The sequence below is a fragment of the Oncorhynchus clarkii genome, chromosome 5 (genome assembly GCF_045791955.1).
Source record: "Oncorhynchus clarkii lewisi isolate Uvic-CL-2024 chromosome 5, UVic_Ocla_1.0, whole genome shotgun sequence".
NCBI lineage: Eukaryota > Metazoa > Chordata > Actinopteri > Salmoniformes > Salmonidae > Oncorhynchus > Oncorhynchus clarkii.
In genome coordinates, this window is record NC_092151.1 from 30,461,455 (window position 1) to 30,487,098 (window position 25,644).

Sequence of the window (25,644 nt, forward strand, 5' to 3'; positions counted from 1 at the left end):
TACGTTGTACCCTGATGATGTTTTTGCTGAATTTTGCATGCAGCAGCTCAATTTGGTGTTTGTCCCGTTTTGTGGGATCTTGCTTTGTGAGTGGACCCCAGAACTTACAACCATAATGGGTTCTATAACTGAGTCAAGTATTTTTTTGCCAGATCCTAATGGGGATGTCGGATTTTATGTTCCTTTTGATGGTGTAGCAGGCCCCTTTTGCCTTGTCTCTCAGATCGTTCACGGCTTTGTGGAAGTGACCTGTGGTGCTGATGTTTAGACTGAGGTAGGGAAAGTTTTCTAGATGGAATTTGTATTTGTAGTCCTGGCAACTGGACCTTTTTTGGAACACCATTATTTTTGTACACTGTCAGGGCCCAGGTCTGACAGAATCTGTGCTGAAGATCTAGGTGCTGCTTTAAGCACCAGATCATCAGCAAACAGTAGACATTTGACTTCAGATTCTAGTAGGTTGAGGCTGTATGCTGCAGACTGTTCTTGTGCCCTCACCAATTCGTAGATATATACATGTAGGTCACCATAGAAGCGTACATGTCCCTGGGCCTGGAAATGGTTGATCTCCCCCTCTAGGATGGAGAAGCTGTCATCGTTAAAGTATAGGGATTCTATATAGGCAAGAGACATGATGACTTTTCTCTCTGTTAAGATAGTTTTCTTATTAACTTCTAGTCAGATGTAAAATTTGCCTGTTTTGACTAATTTACATTTTTTATAGCTTTGGTACTATTTTAACAAGTATGTGGTACATTTTCTAATCTTAGTACAAAACTCAAAACAGATAATCAAAAAGGCTGTTATTTCAGGTGGTGGCCATAGGACCCGTCAAAGAGGTGGCCATAGGACCCGTCAAAGAGGTGGCCATAGGACCCGTCAAAGAGGTGGCCATAGGACCCGTCAAAGAGATCTAAGAGGTGGCCATAGGACCCGTCAAAGAGATCTAAGAGGTGGCCATAGGACACGTCAAAGAGATCTAAGAGGTGGCCATAGGACCCGTCAAAGAGGTGGCCATAGGACCCGTCAAAGAGGTGGACATCAGAGAGAGGGAAGCAGATGGCATGGAAAGGTTGTGTCTAATGAATTCCGGGCCATCATCATTGGTCATGTGGTAAACAGAGGCCGTAACATGGCAGAGGCTGCCGGATTAGGTCACCCCAATCTGAAAAAATTAACTGGCAATTCGATAATGAGAACATTCCACCAAGAAAGCCGGTAAATCTGCAGGATATGCACTATCTTTTACCATTACATTTACTGTAAATTACATATTGTAATGCATGTACATTCACTAAACATGTTACAGTATTCTTACAGTATGATCTATTGACAGTATACTCTGTTTATACCCTCAGAATTTACAGAAGTCCCCATGGTGGTTGCCATGTGCTGACCGACCAGCAGAAGTGGGCAATGGTGGAAATGGTGAGGGCCAGGAATGATGTACAGTACGGCTGTCTGAAATAAAGCAGGCCATTGAGGAGAACAATGACACCTTTGCCAATGAGGCATCCATCAGCCTACCAACAATCGCTCACCTTCTAAAGAGGCACCAGGAAACACATTTACCTGGTGCGCTTTGAGAGAAACAACGACTGGGTGAAACAACTGCAGGCCTAGTATGTTCAGATACAGCACTATATTGTCATGTTCTGACCTTTATTTCCTTTGTTTTGTCATTATTTAGTATGGTCAGGGCGTGAGTTGGGGTGGCCAGTCTATGTTTGTTTTTCTATGATTTGGGTATTTCAATGTTTCGGCCTAGTATGGTTCTCAATAAGAGGTAGGTGTCATTAATTGTCTCTGATTGAGAATCATACTTAGGTAGCCTAGATTTCACTGTGTGTTTGTGGGTGATTGTTCCTGTCTCTGTGTTTGCACCAGATAGGGCTGTTTTAGGTTTTCACGGTTCTTGTTTTTGTTAGTCTGTTCATGTATAGTTTTCTTCATTAAAGAACCATGAATAGAAACCACGCTGCATTTTGGTCCGCCTCTCCTTCAAGTCAAGAAAACCGTTACAGAATCACCCACCACAACAGGACCAAGCGGCGTGGTAACAGGCAGCAGGAGCAGCGCGAGGAGTACTGGACATGGGAGGATGAGTTGGATGGTAAAGGACCCTGGGCACAGCCTGGAGAATATCGCCGCCCCAAAGAAGAGCTGGAGGCGACGAAGGCGGAGAGGCGCTGGTATGAGGAGGCAGCACGGCGGCGTGGATGGAAGCCCGAGAGTCAGCCTCAAAGATTTCTCTTTGGGGGCACACAGGAAGTGTGGTGAAGCCAGGTAGGAGACCTGCGCCAACTTCCTGTGTTTACCGGGGGGCTGGAAAGACCGGGCAGGCACCGTGTTATGCTGTGAAGCGCACGGTGTACCCAGTGCGGGTGCATAGCCCGGTGCGGTACATTCCAGCTCCGCGTATCGGCCGGGCTAGAGTGGGCATCGAGCCAAGTGCCATGAAGCCGGCTCTACACATCTGGTCTCCAGTGCGTCTCCTTGGGCCGGCTTACATGGCACCAGCCTTGCGCATGGTGTCCCCGGTTCGCCTGCATAGCCCAGTGCGGGCTATTCCACCTCGCCGCACTGGCAGGGCGACCGGGAGCATGCAACCAGGTAGGGTTGGGCAGGCTAGGTGCTCAAGAGCTCCAGTGCGCCTGCACGGTCCGGTCTATCCGTCACCACCTCCACGCACCAGCCCTCCGGTGGCAGCCCCCCGCACCAGGCTGTCTCTCCGGCTCATCCTTACAGGTGCTCCCGCCTGTCCAGCGCTGCCAGAGCCTTCCTCCTCTCCAGCGCAGCCGGAGTCTCCCGCCTGTTTGGCGCTGCCAGAGCTCCCGCCCCTCATTCCAGAGGCGCCAGAGCTACTCAGTCCAGCGCTGCCAGAGCCTTCCTCTCCAGCGTTGCCGGAGCTTCCCATCTGCCCAGCGCCATCTGAGCTTCCCGTCTGCCCAGCGCCGCCAGTCTGCCCAGCGCCGCCAGTGCCGCCAGTCTGCCCAGTGCCGCCAGTCAGCCAGGGGCCGCCAGTGCCGCCAGTCAGCCAGGGGCCGCCAGTGCCGCCAGTCAGCCAGGGGCCGCCAGAGCCCCTCAGCCCAGAGGCGCCAGAGCCCCTCAGCCCAGAGGCGCCAGAGCCCCCCCCTCTGTCCCGAACCGCCCCTCTGTCCCGAGCTGCCCCTCTGTCCAGTGGGGTCATTGAGAAGGGTGGCCATGGTTAGAAAGCCACGGAGGCGGACAATAAGGCGGACTAAGACAATGGGGAAGTGGGGACCGCGTCCCGCGCCAGAGCCGCCACCGCGGAAAGACGCCCACCCAGACCCTCCCCTATAGGTTAAGGTTTTGCGGCCGGAGTCCGCACCTTTGGGGGTGGGGGGGGGGGGGGGTACTGTCACGTTCTGACCGTTATTTCCTTTGTTTTGTCATTATTTAGTATGGTCATGGCGTGAGTTGGGGTGGGCAGTCTGTTTGTTTTTCTATGATTTGGGTATTTCTATGTTTCGGCCTAGTATGGTTCTCAATCAGAGGCAGGTGTCATTAGTTGTCTCTGATTGAGAATCATACTTAGGTAGCCTGGGTTTCACTGTGTGTTTGTGGGTGATTGTTCCTGTCTCTGTGTTTGCACCAGATAGGGCTGTTTTAGGTTTTCACGTTTCTTGTTTTTGTTAGTATGTTCATGTATAGTTTTCTTCATTAAAGAACCATGAATAGAAACCATGCTGCATTTTGGTCCGCCTCTCCTTCAAGTCAAGAAAACCGTTACATATATACTGTATTACTGTTACTATTTGATGCACATGCTACTTCACAATATCATATTGGAACTATATTGTAAAAAATAACTAACCAAAATATATTTTTAGAAGGTGATGGTTCTTGATGCAGCTGTGAACCATCACAAGTTAATATTTGTTGATGAAGCGGGCTTTAACCTGGACAAAACTTGGCGCCTTGGGCGGAACCTTATTGACCAACGGGTGACCGTCCAAGTGCCTGGACAACGTGGGGGAAACATCTCCATGTGCACAGCTATCTCTGAAGATGGTATGGTAGGAAGTAGGCCATGACTTGGATCCTACAACTCTGTACACCTCATTGTGTTTCTCAATTAAATTGAGCAAGCTTGTCAAGGTGAAAGGGTCACCTATGTCACTGTGTGGGACAATGTCAGGATCCACCATGCAGAGGTGGTTCAGGCATGGTTTGGGCCCATTCCCGATTCGTGACCCTATACCTGCCCCATACTCTTCTTTCCTCAACCCTATTGAGGATTATTTTTCAGCACGGAGGTGGAAGGTGTACAATCGCCACCCCCATCAACGTGCCATCCTCCTTCTGGTCATGGATGAGGCATGCCACGACATCAATGCAGACCAATGTCAAGCTTGGATTTGCCATGCCAAAAGGTTTTTCCCACGGTGCATGAACAATGAGGACATTCACTCAAATAATTTATGGCCAACTGCTCAAGACAAGCTTGATGCAAATGAATGCGTGCTAAACATATATTTTAAAATTTTCATTCATTTAATTTGTTTCATTTCATTTCTTACATTTAATTGTATCTGAACAAAATTAAATAAATGTTGCATTAATGATTGTAGAGGATGACTTCATTGATCACATCTTTGATTTCACATTCAATATATATTATGGAAATTCTAGATTTTCTGACAGTTTTGTTGGGTAATGTAAGTGTGTTGCGTAATGTGCAAACTGTAATCTGTCATTTACAGTACTGTAGCATATTACTTTCAGCACTTCTATGGGCGATTTGCATCGTTTGCCATTAGATAAAACTGGTAGGCAAAACTACAACTTTGAAAATATATCATTATGTTGTGTTTTGGCAATTAAAAGAATGTACTCATTACATTTCACAATTAACTTATATTTTGAATCAATGGTTGTGTGGTGAGAGATGTTTTACAATCCAAATGAATGCACAATGACAAGTTTTGAATGAAAGACTGGCTGCGTTACAACTGTGACCAGTTTGTAGTCTCTCTCTCGCTCTCTAAATAAAAAAATAAAAAATAATGAGCCTTGGTGGATACAGTATGTTCTTTAGAACCTCCCCTCCGGTCATAATTGTTGCCCTGCAAAGTGTCTGATATCTCAGTGCTAATTTCAGACAGATATTGTTGGTGTTGGCATTGCTATTATTGCCCCATAAAGTCTCTCTATTCAGGAGTGTTTTGACGTGCAATCTGGCCTTTTAACAACTCTGGCACACGTCCAAATCATATCGCCTATTCATTCTCCACAGTCGGTTGATGTATGCATTTTATTAGTGAAAAAGCAAGCTCAAGGGAAATTACTATGAAATACACACATGATGATGAGGGAGAGATATAGATGTGGACAGTTTTTTTTTTTTTGTAAAACAAAGATGACTCATGCTTCCTAATACCACCGACTTCAACATGGCACAGCTGCATCGCAATCACAGTAACAGCACAACAGGTTTCTGTTCTGTGAGTCTAAAGCCTATTGTTTTTTCAAAAGCCATAATAAGTTGACAATATATTAAAAGTTTACTGAGAAGGTATAGAAAAAACCTTTTTAATGTATAGGCTAAAGAAAGCATATAGTCTACGTTAATTTCTCATTTTCATCTACCTTTTAGTTATGCATAGCTTAACATTATGATTGCATTATGAAATTGTCAATTAACTCATTTCTATTGATGTGCAGTTGTTCCTTTTCTGAATTGCAATTCATAGGCCTGCCCTCTGCGATAGAGCTCTACAAATTGATTTTGAAATAAGACCTTTGCTGCCATCTAGGGGACAGCTGATATACTATTTATATGTACTGCAACAGCTGCACACATCTGTCTAGGAAGATAACTGTTGCAGATGCTACAGATGCTACTGCTAGAGATGGATGCTTTTCAACTTTCAAAGGATACATCAAGATGTCTTCGTACTGTCCTAATTTATTGTGTATATTGTTTCAGCATCATATTACATTTCATATAAAGCCTGCAATGCTCTCAAATGGCTCACATAATTTCCCTGATTGATGGATTTTATTTTAAAGTTAATCTCTTATCTGGTGCAGCCAGGATTTTAAGAGGTGTACAAAATGAAACAATTCTGAAAGTATTCAAAAAGCAGCAATAATCAAATTATGTATAATGCATTGGCCATTATATTAATGTAGTTTCTATACTAAAACTAGAGACAGTATTATACAAATTAACATACATTTGATTTTATACTATAGTATTCAATACATCATATTATGAAACTTCATATACCATAAATACCCCCACTAATATAACTGCCAACCACTTTCGGACCTGTCCCAGCTGCAGTTGCAAGAACCAATGAAAATAGAGGTGGGTGGGAAATAAGTATTTGCTGGCGTTACGTCAACACCGCAGTCTCGCAGCAGCAGACCTACCATCCCCTATGCCTTGACAGATCTGACATTGCAAGGTAAGATTTCAACCAAATAAAACTAGAGCTTTAGCTAGTATATAAATGTGAATGCTTGACTTTTAAAATTGACTCAATGATGAATTCTTTCTGGACTGCCCCAAACAGGAAGTCACATCGCGATTTCGGGAGGCCTCCCACTAATCAAGCTGTCTAGCACAGCTTGCGCTAGCGTCAACACAGCATCATGCCACAATATTATAAATTATGAATTGCACGTAACCAGCTAGTGCGGTTGTCATTTGCATTGGCCGTGTAGTGACAGCTTGATTCGAGCAATCTCTGTTATGCCAACAACACAGCTAGTAGCTAACACATTGACAACACAATAACACAAACTAAGGTCGCTGCATTCGTATAGCTAACTAGCGAGCTAGGCAGAACACTTTTATTGGTTGTCTGTAGCTAGCGAACTGATTCTGAGAAGTTGTTTACTTAAAAGCTGGCTAGCTTCAGCAATCTAGTGTTGAATGACTGCTGGCTGCTGCTAGTGCTATCCAATGGCAGTGCTACACTCCCCGCACTTCAATTATATAGCCAGCTAAAGTGTACAGTATCAGTGGTTCCCAAACTGTGGGGTGCGTCCTTTATTAAAGAAACACAACATGGCTTTAAACGTACTCTTGAAAGTTGTAATAGTAGAATGCACATGGTGACATTTTAAAATTGGATTTGCATCATCAGTTCCCTTTGTCATGTTAGTCATTGCATATTTCTAACTTGTCAAATGTCCAGCTAACATTTTCTATTTGTTTTTTAGCCCATAGATATTATTGTTTTGTCACTTTTATATCACATGAATACACATTAGACGTGGCAAAACAAGAAACGTCCCTTTATCAGGACCCTGTCTTTCAAAGATAATTCATAAAATTCCAAATAACTTCACAGATCTTCATTGTAAACGGTTTAAACACTGTTTCCCATGCTTGTTCAATTAATCATGAACATGCACCTGTGGAACGGTCGTTAAGACACTAACAGCTTACAGACGGTAGGCAATTAAGGTCACAGTTATGAAAACTTAGGACACTAAAGAGGCCTTTCTACTGACTGAAAAACACCAAAAGAAAGATGCCCAGGGTCCCTTCTCATCTGCGTGAACATGCCTTCGGCATGCTGCAAGGAGGCATGAGGACTGCAGATGTAGCCAGGGCAATAAATTGCAATGTCCGTACTGTGAGACGCCTAAGACAGCGCTACAGGGAGACAGGCTGGGCAGCTGATCGTCCTCGCTGTGGCAGACCATGTGTAACAACACCTGCACAGGATCGGTACATCCAAACATCACACCTGCTGGACAGGTACAAGATGGCAACAACAACTTCCCAAGTTACACCAGGAACGCACAATCCCTCCATCAGTGCTCAGACTGTCCGCAATAGGCTGAGAGATGCTGGAATGAGGGCTTGTAGGCCTGTTGTAAGGCAGGTCCTCACCAGACATCACCGGCAATAATGTCACCAATGGGCACAAACCCACTGCCATTGGACCAGACAGGACTGGCAAAAAGTGCTCCTCACTGACTAGTCGTGGTTTTGTCTCACCAGGGGTTATGGTTGGATTTGCATTTATCGTCGATCGAATGGGCGTTACAGCGAGACCTGTATTCTGGAGCGGGATCGATTTGGAGGTGGAGGGTCCGTCATGGTCTGAGGCAGTGTGTCAGGTGCAGTTCATGAGGATGAGATGCACTGCAGTACTTAATGCAGCTAGTGGCCACACTAGATACTGATTGTTACTTTTGATTTTGACCCCCACTTTGTTTAGGGAAACATTCCATTTCTGTTAGTCACATGTCTGTGGAACTTGTTCAGTTTGTCTCAGTTGTTGAATCTTATGTTCATACAAATATTTACACTTCAAGTTTGCTGAAAATAAACGCAGTTGACAGTGAGAGGAGATTTCTGTTTTTTGCTGTGTTTGTATAGAATTGCAAAAATTTACTTTACAACTGCAAAATGTGTAGAATTTCAGGAAATAAGCTTTAAACCTGCAAAATTCTCTCTGCCACCGAGATGTTTGAACAGTTTGTGTCATGGACAGTGCTTCTGCCCATAGAAATTAATGCGGTGCTCACGCAGGGGCACAGGGTTTTCCCCAATGTTGGAAGGGAGTCCCCGAGTGAAAAAGTTTGGGAGCCCCTGAGTTACAGTATATGTTTCTCACAGTGACTACTAACTAGAGGGTGACCAATTAATTAGGGCCGATTTTTAAGTTTTCCTAACAATCGGAAATCGGTATTTTTGGACATCGATTTGGGCAATTTTTTAAAGTTGATTTATTTATTTATTTTACACGGGGGGGGATACGTCTGGCACTGCAGGATTTGAGTCCCTGGCGGCATAGTGTGTTACTGATGGTAGGTTTTGTTACTTTGGTCCCAGCTCTCTGCAGGTCATTCACTAGGTCCCCCCGTGTGGGTCTGGGATTTTTGCTCACTGTTCTTGTGATCATTTTGACCCCACGGGGTGAGATCTTGCGTGGAGCCCCAGATCGAGGGAGATTATCAGTGGTCTTGTATGTCTTCCATTTCCTAATAATTGCTCCCACAGTTGATTTCTTCAAACCAAGCTGCTTACCTATTGCAGATTCAGTCTTCCCAGCCTGGTGCAGGTCTACAATTTTGTTTCTGGTGTCCTTTGACAGCTCTTTGGTCTTGGCCATAGTGGAGTTTGGAGTGTGACTGTTTGAGGTTGTGGACAGGTGTCTTTTATACTTATAACAAGTTCAAACAGGTGCCATTAATACAGGTAACGAGTGGAGGACAGAGGAGCCTCTTAAAGAAGATGTTACAGGTCTGTGAGAGCCAGAAATCTAGCTTGTTTGTAGGTGACCAAATACTTATTTTCCACCATAATTTGCAAATAAATTCATTAAAAATCCTACAATGTGATTTTCTGGAATTTGTTTTCTCATTTTGTCTGTCATGGTTGAAGTGTACCTATGATGAAAATTACAGGCCTCTCTCATCTTTTTAAGTGGGAGAACTTGCACAATTGGTGGCTGACTAAATACTTTTTTGCCCCACTGTACATGGACAATTATTCTGTTGATGCTTCCCCTTGTCATGGCTTTTTGATTTATGACCGAGTGTCAAAACCCCAGTTCTAGATGTCAGTCCGTAGTGGGACAAAAACATCTGTTTTAAGCAATCAATTTTGTGAGACCGTGATGACTATAGTATTAAAAAGTTTAACACACATCGGCAGTGTATGTCCTGTAATTCTTTTGTGGTCAATACTTTGGTCTGTGTCACTTAATAATACTTGGTCCAACATAGGGAAATAGCCATAATATATAAAATAATTCAATATTTCAATTAACAATGATAGTAAATGAAGCACACAGATTTTTACAACAATGACATCTATTTCTCACTATTTCTCACTAACCACGGAGAGAGTAAATACAATTATCCTAAACACAATGTAACCAGGCACTAGACTAGAGCTTCCGTAGTGATTGTGCCACAGCCTGAACCTTTGACGTCCCTTTTTTTTATTCCTCTCCCCTCAGGTGTGAACACGACGGTGGCAGCTTCACCAGCTCTGGACCCGGACCAGCTCTGGACCCGGACCTGCTCCGGAGGTCCTGGAGTGCCCCATCTGCCTGGAGACTTACAACCAGGAGCAGCTGAGGCCCAAGCTCCTGCAGTGTGGCCACACAGTGTGCAGACAGCGTCTGGAGAAGCTGCTGGCTAGCACCATCAACGGCGTGCGCTGTCCCTTCTGCAGCAGGGTCTCCCGCATGAGCAGCTTCTCCCAGCTGGCTGACAACCTCACTGTGCTCAAGATCCTCGACTGGATCAGCTCCTGCACCACCGCCCTCATGTGCAAGTCCTGCCGCAACCGCCTACCCCGACAGTACTGCCTTGACTGCGGCACCGTGCTCTGTGACCTCTGCAAGAGTGAGGGCCACCTGCAGCAGGGCCACGCCGTCCAGCCCATCCGGGTGGCTGCTGAGCAGTGCCGGAAGGACCTGGGCGGTAAACTGGCGTCCCTCCACAAAGCCATGGACCACATCCAGCAGAAAAAAGTGATCATTGACAGTGTGACAGAACATGCGGGTGAAGTCCCGGGCAGTTCAGCAGGAGTATGCCCGGCCTGAGCTGCGTCTGCTGGAGGAGCTGGGGCACCAGTGGCAGGCCTTCGCTGCCTCCATGGCCAAGGTGGAAAAGCTGAATGGGCACATCCTTGAGGAGCAGACATACCTGCTGAAACTGGCCGAAGTGCAGGTGGTGTCCCGATGCGACTACCTCACCATGTGGGTGAAGCAGAGCGACATCACCCTGCTGGAGGGGGAAACGATGAGGAGGAGCTAGACCTGAGGAGCAGCCTGGACCTGCCTACGCTACTCAAGCTCCAGGACCCTGAGCTGGTGACGACAGAGCATCGCGTCAGCATCAGCTCATCACCAAGCCCTGCACCGTCAACACTGATGAGGCTGCTGGAGTTTAGCGCTGGGGTTGGGGTTGATGCCATGTGTGGGACCATGGGGGTTGTAGGGGCCCCGCTGGACCTGTATAGAGACATTGATATGTTAATGTCTGTAGAAGAGGCTGTGTGTGCCTCCCTGGGTAACTTTAAGTCCATGGATGAAGGGGGGCCCCCCAGCTCGGGGCCACAGCACTGCCAGTTCGTAAAGAAGATGGGTTGCAAGGGCAACCTGCCGGGGATGTTCAACCTACCGGTTAGCATCTGTGTCACCCCGCAGGGCGAAGTCCTAGTGGCCGACCGGGGGAACTACCGCATCCAGATCTTCAACCGCAAGGGCTTCCAGAGGGAGATCCATCGCAACCCCAGCAGCATCGACCTGCCCAACCTCATCCCGCTGTCCATCACCATCACTCCGCAGGGCCTTATTGGGGTCACTGACAACTACGACAACTCAGTCAAGGTGTACACCATTGACGGCCACTGCGTGGCCTGCCACAAGAACCAGCTAATAAAGCCCTGGGGCATTGCAGCCATGCCCAAGGGTCAGTTCGTGGTCTTGGACGTGGAGGGAGGCAAGCTCCGGTGCCTGGCCGTGGACCGCAAAGTGGGCGTAGTCAACTACAATCGTCTGTGCTCGGCAGTGCGGCCCAAGTTTGTGACGTGCGACGCATCGGGCACCATCTACTTCACCCAAGGATTGGGCCTGAACATTGAGAACCGCCATAATGAGCACCACCTGGAGGGGGGCTTCTCCATCTGCTCGGTGGGGACGGACGACCAGCTGGGCAAGCATCTCAGCCACTTCTTCTCGGAGACAGAGGACTTCCGTTGCATCACGGGAATGTGCGTGGATGCCAACGGGGACCTGCTGGTGACGGACAATGGCAGGAAGGAGATCCTGCAATTCCCCAAAGAGGGCGGCTTTAACGTGCTCATCCAGGAGGGACTGGCGTGCCCTGTGGGCATGGCCGTCACTGAGAAAGGACAGCTGATGGTGCTGGACTGCTGGGACCACTGTGTGAAAGTCTACTCGTACCCACAGAGGAGACGCTTCTCCACCTGCTAGGTGCTAAGAAACTACAAATCCAATTTTGTGTGTGTGTGTGTGTGTGTGTGTGTGTGTGTCACTTTTTTTAATATAAATGGCTGCATTCCAAACAACTTTTGCTCCTCCATGATCTGATTTCTAGTCAGTGCTTAGCAGGTCATATAATGAGTTACTGAACCCCAGTCAGTCAGTGGGACTGGCTAGGAGCACACTGGAACCAAGCCGGTGTTTATCTACAATTTGAGCTGCCTCGTTGATTTGATGGATCACAGCACTAAAGATGACAATAAGTGTTGTCACATTGGGGGTGGGGGGAAACTGGTATGTCAATCAACGCACAACATTTGTAATATTTTAACTGCTGTACTGTACAAAATATTAGGGCCGGGTTGATACCTGTATTGCGATACTCATTAGTATCGTAGCAAGGACACAAAACACGAAGCAAATTTAACTTCTTTGGGAAAACGGCCCTAATGTTGGAAACAAACATTATGTCACGTATTATTTTCCAATCTATAGAACGCTGTTTTACATAAAGCAGGTTTTTAAAGGACCAAAGAGTTTGGTCTGCATTGTTTTTATTATTTTTTTGATACTGGTATCGTCACAGCTGTACAAAATTCTATTTATATTTTATATTTACTAAGCCTAATGGCATGGCAAGAAAATGTATTGCAAAAAATAATTGCGCTTACAGGCTGCCTTTATCAATTTAGAAGGCATGTCTAATCAAACCTCTAATTTAAATCTATAGGGATGGGATCATGGACTTGATCGTTATAACCCAGCCATCCAATATGCACAGTTTATTCTAAAATAAGTAGAAATAGGCATATATTTCCTATTAATTGTTTCATTTCCATGATTGTTGCAGAATACATTCCTCACCTTTTCTGACTGATGGTTTCATACTCAAAGTAGCCTGTCGCCTACGTCTGATCTCTTATTTAATTGGACCCATTTGGCAGTAGTAAATAAAAATGCTATTTCAAGTATTTTGCTCTATGCGATCCGGAGCGTAGTTTAACGCTCAAACAGATGGTTCAACTTTTTCATTTACGTCTTTGTCAAATGTCTCGCGTAAACAATATTTAATTTATAAATACATAATAATACATATTTTCATAGTCATTGCTGAACAAATTCTTCCACTTTTTTTTTTTCTGGCCATGATGGGTTCATATTCCTGAAGTAGCTTTAGACTACAACAAATTAACATCTCTCGGTTTAATCGGGCCTATTAGATTGGCTTTTATTCGAAGGTATTTTGCTTTGTGCACCCGAAAGGTAGCGCAGTTTAGAATATATAGTATAATTTAACAGACTGTGTTTAGAATATACAGTATAATTTAAGACAGTGTATCTTTTTCATTGAAGTGTGTAGGCTACCACTGTAAGTAGGCCTACTGTAGTTTTATATTTTTACAATGTTTCAGAATTCGCGGGTAGTGCAGCGGGTAGTGTAGTTGAATTGAAATGATCTACAGGTTATAACAATTTCCAATGATTTCTTTTTTTCAGATACAGAAAATGTCACTGTAAAAGTTTTAAACATTCTGCCAACACCTCCAGAGACATTTGATCAAGTTCGTCATTGCTATTTCCTTTAGAAACTTCCATACGTACATACAATTTCTTCAGTGATTGTGTGTTTTCATTTCTTGTACTCTCATGAGACATTTGTAAAACTATATTTGTCAACACACCAAAGGATTTAAATTCAGGATATCATGTCAGGCAGCATGCTAACCTTGTCACTGCAATAGTCTGTCACTACAAAATTATTTCTCAAATTATCATTACAGATATTCCAAACTTAACTATTACAAGACTGTTTCTGTCCGTTTTAATGGTGAATTTTTTTTTACATTAAAAAATAAATCAAGTTAATTGCAGGATTTGCTTGGATTAATGGCAAACATTTGAAATTGCTCAAATTGAGCTGTAATTTAAGATGTTTTATACCAAAAGCATTACAAGAATATCAATGTCTTGATTTTGTCCAAAGTAACAGCAAGCAAAATCTGGTAAATTAATAAAGTGCACTTTCTTTAACCTCTCTGTCAAGTTGTTTTGACATCGCATTGTTGTTTTTAGCTCTATAGATTATTTGGGATATTTTCAGTGGATTTTAAATGCTTTCAAACAATGCGATTAATCACATAAAAAATAAGTGTGCACTTAAATGACAAAAAGTTAACTTGGGTTAAAGGCCCAATGTAGCCATTTTCATTTCAATATCAAATAAGGACCATACTGTGAGATTTACATTAAAATGGGCAAAATTACCTTTTTATTTGAGGGAACTCACTATTATTGGTATATTTACGGAATGGTGACGTCACAATGGAAAGCACACACATAGAGAATGATAGAGGCCTCTAGTGGCCAGAATTCAGTTTTAGCATGTGGAGCACCATTGAGGACTTCCACCATTCTAATATAGTCAACTGGGTGAGACTTCCAACTTCATTGGCTTATCCCTCCTTGTGACCCTGTTGGAGACTACTTTAAAATGGAGATAGTATGGGTAGACGCCTCACAGTGTGTGTGTTACTATCGTATCAGATGAGTTTCTGTGTAACGCGAGTCTCAATTTCATGTTTGTAATGTCATCTATTTTGTGCAATAAACCCAACATGAATGACGATGTGCATGTTGGAGTTTCAGATTCTCTTTGGAGAATTTTCCAGGAAGGAATTTACATTGTAGGAAGAACACTGACTTCACTGTAATGTGAACATTTAGAAAAGTAATAACACTTTGTGCAATACCTTTGGTAAATACTTTAGAAATATCTGCGATGCAGCAACAACATTTATTTTCATAAATGATTCAAGGCATGTGTCTTTGTATTCCGGTGTTTACAGTACATACTTTGAATCCATTTATTTGGTAAAAGATACATTATTTTCATGCTATTCACAGCCCTCACCCTGTCTGTCCAATTCCATTTTGAAGGTCTCAGTGGCACAGCATAGTACTGTACAAAAGCTCTTTCAGGTCTTGCCTAATGTTTATGAAATGAATTATGAAATGCTACCGAAGGTTTTCAGAGAGGCTATTCTCGGCTCTGTCTCAGGGGCTAGGACCAGTTAAAAATGAGGAATCATGTCTGCTATGAATCATATTTCTATCTGCGGCATCCTGAAAATTGTACCATATTGAATAAGCCCCATTTCCCCCCCCCCCCCCCCCCCCCCCCCAACCTTTTCTCTGGGATTTAATTGACCAATTTTACGTCTATTGATAGTCTACTCACCTGGATCCCTGGGTCTAAATTGGTCACTGATTACAGTATTATTTGTGACATGTGCATCATATGCAGTTTCCCCCTCTCACCTTTCTGGTACTGCAGCCAGAGCTGCTGTTGAGCCTTCTTGCTGGGGAAGTAGATGGTGCAGCTGAGCTCGGAGCCGTACAGGGCCTCGGATACGTAATGGCTGCCGTACTGCTGGATGAAGGACAGCAGCTCCTCTCTGCTGCTCTCTGCAGTCAGTGTCTTCAGAACCTTGGAGAAGCCTGGGAACCAGGAAAGTGTGGAGGGGAAATAATGTGGAACAAATGGAATTGTAGTTATAGCTGAAGCAAAAAAAAGGGGCTTTGTAAATGCACTAAATACAGTACTATCCTGTATGAGTTTTCAGTACAATATGATATAGTGTAGTAGTAGTTAAATAGGCTCACCAGGAAACAGGACAATAAATTAACACTCCATACCAGACCTGGGTTCAAATTAATAAATATATATATATATATATTTTTTTTTTATATATATACGGTGCTTTCAGAAAGTATTCACACCCTTAGATTTTTTTCTCCACATTTTCTTGTATTGCAGCCTGAATTTAAAATGTATTACATTTACATTTTGTGTCACTGGCCAACACAATATCGCATAATGTTAGTGGAATTATGTTTTTCAACATTTTGACAAATTAATAAAAATAAGAATCTGGAATGTCTTGAGTCAATATCTATTCAACCCCTTTGTTATGGCAAGCCTAAATACTTTTCAGGAGGAAACATTTGCTTAACAAGTCACAAGTGTTTTAACAAGATTTTTGAATGACTACCTCATCTCTGCACCCCACACACAATTATCTGTACGGTCCCTCAGTTGAACAGTGAATTGCAAACACAGATGCAACCACCAATACAAGGGAGGTTTTCCGATGACCCACAAAAGGCAACTATTGGTCCAGTAGATGGGTATAACGTTTAAAAAGCAGACATTGAATATCCCTTTGAGCATGGTGAAGTTATTAATTACACTGTGGATGGTGTATCAATACAAAGATACAGGCTTCTTTCCTAACTGATTTGCCAGATAGGAACGAAACCGCTCAGAGATTTTACAATGAGTTCAAAACCGTTAGAGTTTATTGGCTGTGATAGGAGAAAATGTAGGATCGATCAACAACATTGTAGTTACTCCATAATACTAACCTAAATGACAGAGTGAAAAGAAGGAAGCCTAAACAGAAAAGAAATATTCCACAACATGCATCCTGTTTGCAATAAGGCACTAAAGTAAAACTGCTAAAAATGTGGCAAAGAAATTAACTTTATGTCCTAAATACAAAGAGTTATGTTTGGGGCAAATCCAACAACACATGACTGAGTACCACATTCCATATTTTCATGCATGGTAATGACTGAATCATCTTATGGGTACGCTTGTCATGGGCAAGGACTGGGGAGTGTTTCAGGATAAAAAGAAACGGAATGTAGCTAAGCACAGGCAAAACCCTAGAGGAAAACCTGGGTCAGTCTGCTTTCCAACAGACACTGGGAGACAAATTCACCTTTCAGCAGGACAATAACCTAAAACACAAGTCCAAATATACACTGGAGTTGCTTACCAAGACAACATTGAATGTTCCTGAGTGGCGTAGTTACTGTTTTTACTTAAATCAGCTTGAAAATCTTTGGCAAGACTTGAAAAGGGCTGTCTTAGCAATGATGAACAACCAACTTGACAGAGCTTGAAGAATTTTACAATCCAGGTGTGCAAAGCTCTTAGAGACTTAAGTATTTACACCCCTGAGCTTTGCACACCTATATTGTAAAATTCTTAAAGCTCTGTATTTCATTTCAATACATTTGCAAACATTTCTAAAAACATGTTTTCACTTTGTCATTATGGGGTATTGTGGGTGATATTTTTTAAATTTAGGCTGTAACAACAAAATGTGGAATAAGTATGAATACTTTCTGAAGGCACTGTAAATACTTATTTTCTGTGTACTTAAGTATTTTCAAATAATGTGGCCTAAATCAACTACTTCTATTTAAAAGTATTTTCAAATAGTTTCCTATAAATAGCCTACTATTTGAATTATTTTGAAATACTTGCAAGGGAGGGTATTTGATGTATGCATGCATGACTAAGTCGCTTTGGATAAAAGCGTCTGGTAAATGGCATATATTTGAGTCTGTAGTTGAGTATTTTCAAATACAGTACATGCCAATACTTTCCAACTGTATTTCCAAATACATTCCAACACTTGTCCTTCCAAATAAAACAAATCTGAATACTTACTTCGAAATGTATGTGAAAGGTATTTTAAATAGTATTTGAACCCTGGTCTGCTTCGTACCTGTAGACAAGGTGATGGCGCTGAGCTTGACTTTGTACAGGTTGCTCCTCACTCTCCACTGCTGAACCATGGGGTAGCCCATAGCCTCATTGAACTTAGCATCACCTGCAATGGACATAGACATATTAACATAGTTATGAATAACTTCCACAATATAAGTAGGCCCACATTTTTTTCATCAGATTTGAGTAAATAACTCAGTTTTACATTAACCATGCATTGAAAGCTATGGATCATTTGTGTCGGAGTTTGAGTTATAGAAGCACATTTGTTACTGCCTGAAGTGCATTAGCTAGCTTTGTCTCCCTCACACAAACTGTCCGTGTACAGTGTACATTCTGTTGTTTTCAACAACACCATTTGTCTTAGTACGAAAGTTCCCACCCCGTGTGTAATCAATGGCAGACGGCCGCAGTAGCTCCAATTGAATTTCCAGCATTAAGGCGAAGAGCAATCTCGCCTCCGTAATTGCATTATCAAACTTTCATATGAGTCTGGCACAACACAGGGCCATTAGAACACAGGAGCGAAGAGAACAACTAAATCCTCCCTTAAACCTAAAGCACTTATTTATTCCCAGTGTGCGTTTGGAGAGGAGTAGCAGACACTCCTGGGAACTAGTCACAGGCCAACGGGGAGCGAAGTGCTGCAGCCAATTCAGCTAATGGACGGATTAGGGAGTAGTCCTGAGGTGCGGTTTCAAGCCAACTGACAGAGTAGTCTCGGCCCCCACAGGGGATGTGGGAAGGGAACACGGGGTGAAGAAGGTGCAGGTGTCAGCCTTTAGAGGGCCTGGAGAGGTATGCAAGTGAGTGTGTGCCTACTGAAGAGACTTTGGGATGTCAGGAACAATAGCACAATACAGTGCACTGGGAACAGTGTCATTCTAGCTGCCCCTGCACTCTGATGTCACTCCTATGGATTTACTGAGCAGAGAATGCTGCAAGATTTCTCAGTATTGAGCTTACAGGAAATTCAGCCTGTAATTGGAAAATTACTGTAAATCCTGGACGAAGTAGATACTCCTACATTTTTTGGAAGGAACATTTGAGAAAAAATATGGATATTTGATGATGAAATATAGGTTACGTACAGGATATTTTCTGTACACACTGGTATGAGTGTACAAAGATGGATGAGGCAGGCTAACACGTGTACACACACACACACACACACACACACACACACACACACACACACACACAAACACACACCTGTGAGGAGCTGTACATTGGACAGTGGCTCAGACAGCACTCCTCTACACTGCTCCTCCACAGGTAACGGGATAACCATCAGTCCATCTGCTAGCTGGGGGAAGTCTTTGATGAAGTTGTTGTCCCTGAAAGAGAGAGCAAGGGAGACAGAAAACCAAAAAAAGAAAGAAAAACACAAAAAACAGTCAGCCTTGTGAGACACTGTTGGGTTTTCATCTCCTCCATCAGAGTGCCTAGTGCAATAGCGTGGCTTATCTCATCATTCATCATCCCTTCTCTCCACTGTGTTTCAGACGCTCCAACAGAGAGGGACAGGTGGTGCAACCTGATAGTCATAGACACAGTGTAAGACAACTAACACTGCATGGAGAGCTGGAGAGCGATTCTCAGATCAAACAACACCTTCATATTCTCTCATCAGGGCCGGTTCTAGCCTTTTGGGGGCTTTACACGTAATTTTGTTGGAAGGACCCCCATCCCGCAGGCAACATTTTTTCATGGCCCTGCTTTCGTCAGGATGCAGATTTTTTTTTTTCAATTTTAAAGCAAGTTTGCTGCTTTTCTACACATTTTTCCATGGAGCGGAGATAAGATTTTAGCAAATTTATAACACATTTCATGCAATTCTAATTGAGTGACTGTAGGTCGGGGGCCCCATATCAGCCGGGGGCCCTAAGCAACCGCTTATGCCTAGAGCCGGCCCTGTCTCTCATCACAATGTCTGGGAAGGAAGGATTACAGAGGCTTTAAAGAAAATGAATGTTCACAGTTGAAGCTACTAGATACAATTCAAGAGTGATAAATGCAATGGTTTGGGAATGTGGAGTTTTCCTGGTCAGTTCTAGAAAAACTCATGGTACTACAACTCGCTGGTTGGATCAGGTCTCTCAACAGCATACAAGGATGTTCCATTGCAGTGTGATACTGTAGAGGTATAAGTGGGGGCAGGCTCCAAAAGAGACCAGTGCCTGGCTGCAGTAGTATGGGGGAATTGACTGACTTTGAAGTGTGAGAGAGTGTGCCGGTTGGCTGCCCTCTAAAGGAAGGAAGGAGAGAGAGAGCGACAGACTGGGAACAGGACAGGTAGCTGCAGGGAGAGAAGCCTCTTCATTTCTGTTTCTCTCTCAGCTGGAAAAGGAATAAGAGAGAGGGAAGGAAGGAAGGAGTTAGGGAGAGGGATGGAGGGAGAGGTCGAGAAATTAGATGGAAAGGGAGGAAGAGGCAAGTCCAATACCACAATCTACAAACCTAGAAATCTGTATTTGTACTACTCCAATGCAATGACCCTTCTTTAAATCTGACCTTCCAGTTTCAGACTGAAAAACACAAGTGAGTGTTGTGATGCAGTTCATGCAATACTCATGGCCACGTTGTGCTATTGTGCTGAATATTATGGTGCCATGGAGGAGAGCAGACATAGAAACAGACACACAGAGAAACACAGAGATTGTCTTTTACTTCACTTTTTAATTTCTTCCCTCTCTCTCGCTCTGTTTCACTCTCACTTTCATTTATTCTGTCTGGAGTACTGTCTACTGTGTCTACCCCCCTCTCCATCCCCCCTTCTCATTGACTTTCAAGAGAGCTTTCCCCCCAACCGCAGAGCCTGTTAGAGGCAATCACCGCCTCCTTTTACCCCAGGACTGCAGAGGAAACTCAAGGGCAGAGAGGAGTGGAAAGCAGAGGACAGGAGGTGCTGTAAAAAGATTACTGGCTGCTCACCGAAACCATATCGATTACCAAATTAAATCAGAGAGCTGGGAGCGCGGCACGGGGCGAGAACCCGGAGAGGCACGGCCCCTACAATATGAAGCTTTATGGATTTTTCACACCCAAACAAGACTGTGTCCTTGTCGCCCACCTAGGCGCCTTATTAATTCCTTTATTTACTTTGCAGTGGACTTGTGTTCTGGCCGGGAGAGCAGCAGGGAAGAAGTATTTTTCCTGCTCGTTATTGGAGAAAAGTGTTACTGTTTTGTACTGAATACATTAGAGAAGTGGCACATTGGGGTAAGAATGGGAATGAGATTCACAGTGGCACTCGTAGATTCAAGATGTGTCATTATCTCTCAAGGAAAGTGGATAAAGTGGAGCGATGACCACTTTAGTGAGATTAGGGTCTCGCTCGCTCTTGTCAAATCTTTAAACATGATGGAGGAGACGCCAACATGGACAAAACATAATGGTGGACTAAGGAGGAGAATTAACCCAGCTTTCCAAACACACTTCAAGTTTTTCTCTGGCTCTTCCTTTTCCTCTCTGCACAGTAGGTCGTTTTAGTAATATTGTTGGTGAAAAGCTGTTTCCAAGCTTAAATGCAGGAGCTTCAATTACTTATTGCAATATTAGCCAGATGAGAAAAGCTTTAATCCCAGTATAAAAAGCAGACAATGGGATTGAATGAGGTATGATGAGGTATTATTGAATGTACACCCCACCACACACACACAAACCCCACCCCTCTCCTCTTCTACCCCCACACACAGCTGGCCACCTGCAAGGCTTACAGTGTAGTCTTTGTGTTCCACTGTGGTGAGCATGGTGTGTTTACGTCCTGTATGTTTCATTCAGTACCCCTGTGTGTTCATTAGGGGAGCTGAGACTAAGCTGTCCTTCCCAGCCTTATCCTTGTGCTGCTTACAGTACATGCCTCCAAATGGGATAAACTCTCTCCATTTAGATAAGGGCTTCCATGTTGAGTTGAGCACAAGTTGTTGTAGCAATGAGACAAGATGTAGGATCTTAAATTGATCAACACTGTTGCAGAATAAATTTACGGCAATGCAGGAAATGTAAAACTTGTAGTGTGGTCTAAAAAAGCTTATGAAGTTTGTATTTTCCACTTTGAAATTTCAGACTTGATTTCCCTTACGAAAAATGTATCAACCCCTACAAAAATGTACATGAATTCTAATCCACATTTCCTGTTGCTGCAGGATTATTTTCCTGCTGTAGCAAACTGGCTCAAATTAAGATCCGACATCTCTAGGTGCATTGTTTATAAATATGCAGGCCCACGCTTTGATGTGGAAATTTCAACAACTTTTTATATTTATCTCGCTCTTGTTTTTCTGTAACTCTTTTTACTCTCTGAATTGCTTCCTTTTTCTCCTGCACGCTCACACACACACACACACACACACACACACACACACACACACAATTCCTCAGACTTCAATAGCATAGAGTATCTGAATCTGTTTTGTTCTAGACATTCCATTTCCCACCACCCACCAAAGCCTGCATGTTCCCTTCGCTAAACGCAGAAGAGAAGCTCTTGGAGCGGATGAGAATAGCGTGCAGCAATTGTTTTCTGCTGTCTCAGCCTGCTCCCTGGTGACTCTCTCCCTCTCTGTCTGGGCTCTGAGATGTTCATTTTCTCTTCTTCGTCTCTTCTTTCTCCTCTCTCTACCTCTCCTCCCACATCCCGTTGGCAATAAAGGCAGTCAGGCACCTCTGGGCTCTGAGCAACCATACCAGCTCCAGTCACACTAGAGCTACTCTCTCTGTGCGTGTGTGTGTGTGTGTGTGTGTGTGTGTGTGTGTGTGTGTGTGTGTGTGTGTCCATATTGATTTTATATCCAGAGAGGGGGATTTAATAAGAAAACAATGTATGTATACCAATTAAACACAGGCTGAAAGGCACGCACTTTCTCTGCATTTCTCCTTGGCCTTTCCTTGCTGCCACTCACACACACAGCGGTCAGGGACAGGGGCTCATGTTAGAGCAAACATACATTCAGCAGGCTCACTCCCTCTCAGTATCTACACGGCACTCCCAAGAGAGAAAGTAATATGGGATTTATGAAAAGGGTGATGAATAGTAGTATTAATTTAGAGATGCAGACATACCTGTCTACTTCATCACATTTAAACAGAGGAGGCTGGTGGGAGGAGCTGTAGGAGGACAGGCTCATTGTAATGACTGGAATGGAATTAATGGAACGGCGTCAACATGTGGTTCCATATGTTTAATACCGTTCCATTCCAGCCATTACAACGAGTCCATCCTTCTATAGCTCTTCCCACCAGCCTCCTCTGCATTTAAAATATACAATGAGTGTACAAGACATTAGGAACATGGGATAGACTAACCAAGTGTATCCAGGTGAAAGCTAGGATCCCTTATTGTTGTCACTTAAATCAGCGTAGATGAAGGGGAGGAGACAGGTTAAACAAGGATTTTTAAACCTTGAGAAAATTGAGACATGGATTGTGTATGTGTGCCATTCAGAGGGTGAATGGGCAAGACAAAAGATTTAAGTGACTTTGAACGGGGTAGGTAGTAGGTGCCCAGCACACTGATTTGAGTGTGTCAAGAAATGCAACGCTGCTGGGTTTTTCACGTTCAACAGTTTCCCGTGTGTATCGAGAATGGTCCAACACCCAAAGGACATCCAGCTAACTTGACACAACTGTGGGAAGCTTTGGATTCAACATGGGCCAGCATCTCTGTGGAACGCTAGACACCTTGTAGAGTCCATGTCCCGACAAATTGAGTCTGTTCTGAGGGCAAAAGGGACTGGAACTCAAGTTTTGTACACTCAGTGTATGTACTCTGACAAACATGTGTGGCTTTTAAGTTCTATCATGGAACCTTAAACCAGTTAAGTCTTCTACTGGTTTAAGACCACCAAAAATGTCCTTGATATCATGTGCAGCATTTTTAAGTGCATATAATGTGTGTGTGTATGTGTAAGTTATATCTTACAGCTCCATTACACTACAGTAATTCCCCTCTTAAGATGCCCTCCAAGCATTGGTGAAATGATCCATTGCCAAATGAGTTGCTTCGGCATCCTAATATCGACCCTTAATAAATGATATTGGCCAAGGTGAAGGATGATGTGCTCACATGGGTGTATAATCATAGAGTCCAAAACCACCTCTTTATACACTCCTTTAATACAGAATTAATGAGGAGAAGGAGGGGGGATTCAACCTGGTGCAATGTGAATCTCGGCCACTAGAGGCTACTCTTTCTCTGTATTGTGTATATAATAATGCCCTAGCGCCAATGGCAGGGATACAGTATTTTCAATCTAAGGTGTGGGCTGCGCTCTTGCTTCTTACTATGCCTGCTATGTTAGGTTTGGCCCTGCCTAAAAAGTTTCAGCAATTTGCCTGATGACATGCGATTGGGCAACCTGAGATAACATTGAGAACACTGTCCTTCATACTCTATAATCATTAATGACTATAAAGTTATTACATCATATATAATTTATTGCCCTGTATCCCCAGCTGTGCCAACCCTTCTGAGGTCAAATTCCTATTCCATTAATTGACTCTTAAATTCCTTATTATTTCATATTGTACTTTTTGCCCCTTTTTCTCCCCTATTGGTAGTTACAGTCTTGTCCCATCAATGCAACTCCCATATGGACTCGGGAGAGCCGAAGGTCGAGAGCCATATGTCCTCGACCCTGCCAAGCCGCATTGATTCTTGACACACTGCTCACTTAACCCGGAAGCCAGCCGCACCAATGTGTTGGAGGAAACACTGTACAACTTGCGACCGAATTCAGCATGCCAAACCCTCCCCTAATCCGGACAACGCTGTGCCAATTGTGTGCCGCCACAACACAGCCTGGGGAGGCCCTTCAATTCTTTATTTTTCCATAATCACTTTCTTTACAGTGAATAAAATGCTTACAGGCTGACAATGTTATGTGCTGAAGGAGCTCCGTCTCTTCACCACACACTGGCAACTATTCAAAGCAGAACGAGGGCAATGATCACTATGGCTGCCGGCAGCTGTAGCTGTTGAACAAATGGTTGTGTGAACAAGTGAGGCCGGTTGTGAATCTTTATTAAACCACATGTGTTCTGGTAAGGGGATCAGAGCAGCACTCAGGCCCCAATAGAAATCATCAGAGATATCACAGGTTATTATATTCTCTCATCTAGTCCTTTTAACCAGATGTCTTCCAAGGGCTTTTCTGTACGGGGAAATCTAAGAACCACAGTGGAGGAGCCATGCATATTAAATGAATCACAATACAATATCGCCTGGCAGTCTGACTCCTAGCATAGTGACACACAATACTATATTGCTATGTGTTCTGAAAACAAATGAAAATGCTGGGATTATTTTGATGTGCTTTTTATATGGAGAATGAATTGCATATCTTTCAGCCAGCCTCAACCTTGCAGTGAACTTCAACAACAGCGTAAACTGAGGGATAAACACTCCCAAACCGTGTGTACTAATTTATCCATCCCCTTTCTGAGAGAGCCCTGAGTCCTGTCACACACCCACGTACCTAGCAGCCGAAACTCAACACCACAATTTGTTGCTTTGCTCCTTAGGCTACAGTACACCACCATCGCTGTCATACATAATTTGGCGGTGCATTACCATAATAAAAAATTGATATTACCCACACACTGACTCTGGAAACTGTCTCTCTCTCCTGTTCACTTCAGCCTCCGGGAATTGCTCCTCTGTAGCTGGCTGCTTGTATTTGTGTTATTCGTGTAGATATGTTCGGAGCGACTCCTAACACTGACACCCTCATTTAAATAGGCAGGCTTATGAATAATATGAGACTCAATACGGGGCGCAATGCTTGAATATTTAAATAATATGTATTACTGTAGAAATGCAATGTTTAACTAGATTATGTACAAGTTAAATGATATTTTCCGACCACACATATCTCCTATGAGTCATGTGCTGTTTGGTTAAATCCTCCAGACTTCCCTCTCTTGAGCCTCATGAAGAACCTCCCCTGCATGAGAAGTCAACCGACCTGCATGAGAAGTCAATGAAGACCACTTGAGGTGGTGCGGGGTGAAGTTAAGCTTTTATGGCCTCAGTGAAGTCGACAACATGCATACTTAGCTTGCATTCGGAAAGTATTCCGACACCTTCCCGTTTTCTACATTATGTTACGT

The 25,644-nt window shown here is 43.6% G+C and overlaps 1 protein-coding gene and 1 pseudogene across 1 annotated transcript in view; one reads left to right on the forward strand and one right to left on the reverse strand.

Annotated features, from left to right (window-relative positions):
- Window positions 1–25,644, reverse strand: part of LOC139408645 (astrotactin-2-like) — a 447,901-nt gene that overhangs the window by 111,809 nt on the left and 310,448 nt on the right. Inside the window, exons 14-16 of the mRNA XM_071152798.1 lie at window positions 18,745–18,869; window positions 17,531–17,635; window positions 15,270–15,449 (exon numbers count right to left, since the gene is read on the reverse strand). Of these exons, the coding sequence (XP_071008899.1) occupies window positions 15,270–15,449; window positions 17,531–17,635; window positions 18,745–18,869 (410 nt within the window). The remainder of the gene's footprint in view (window positions 1–15,269; window positions 15,450–17,530; window positions 17,636–18,744; window positions 18,870–25,644) is intronic.
- LOC139409612 (E3 ubiquitin-protein ligase TRIM32-like) lies at window positions 2,195–14,575 on the forward strand (annotated as a pseudogene).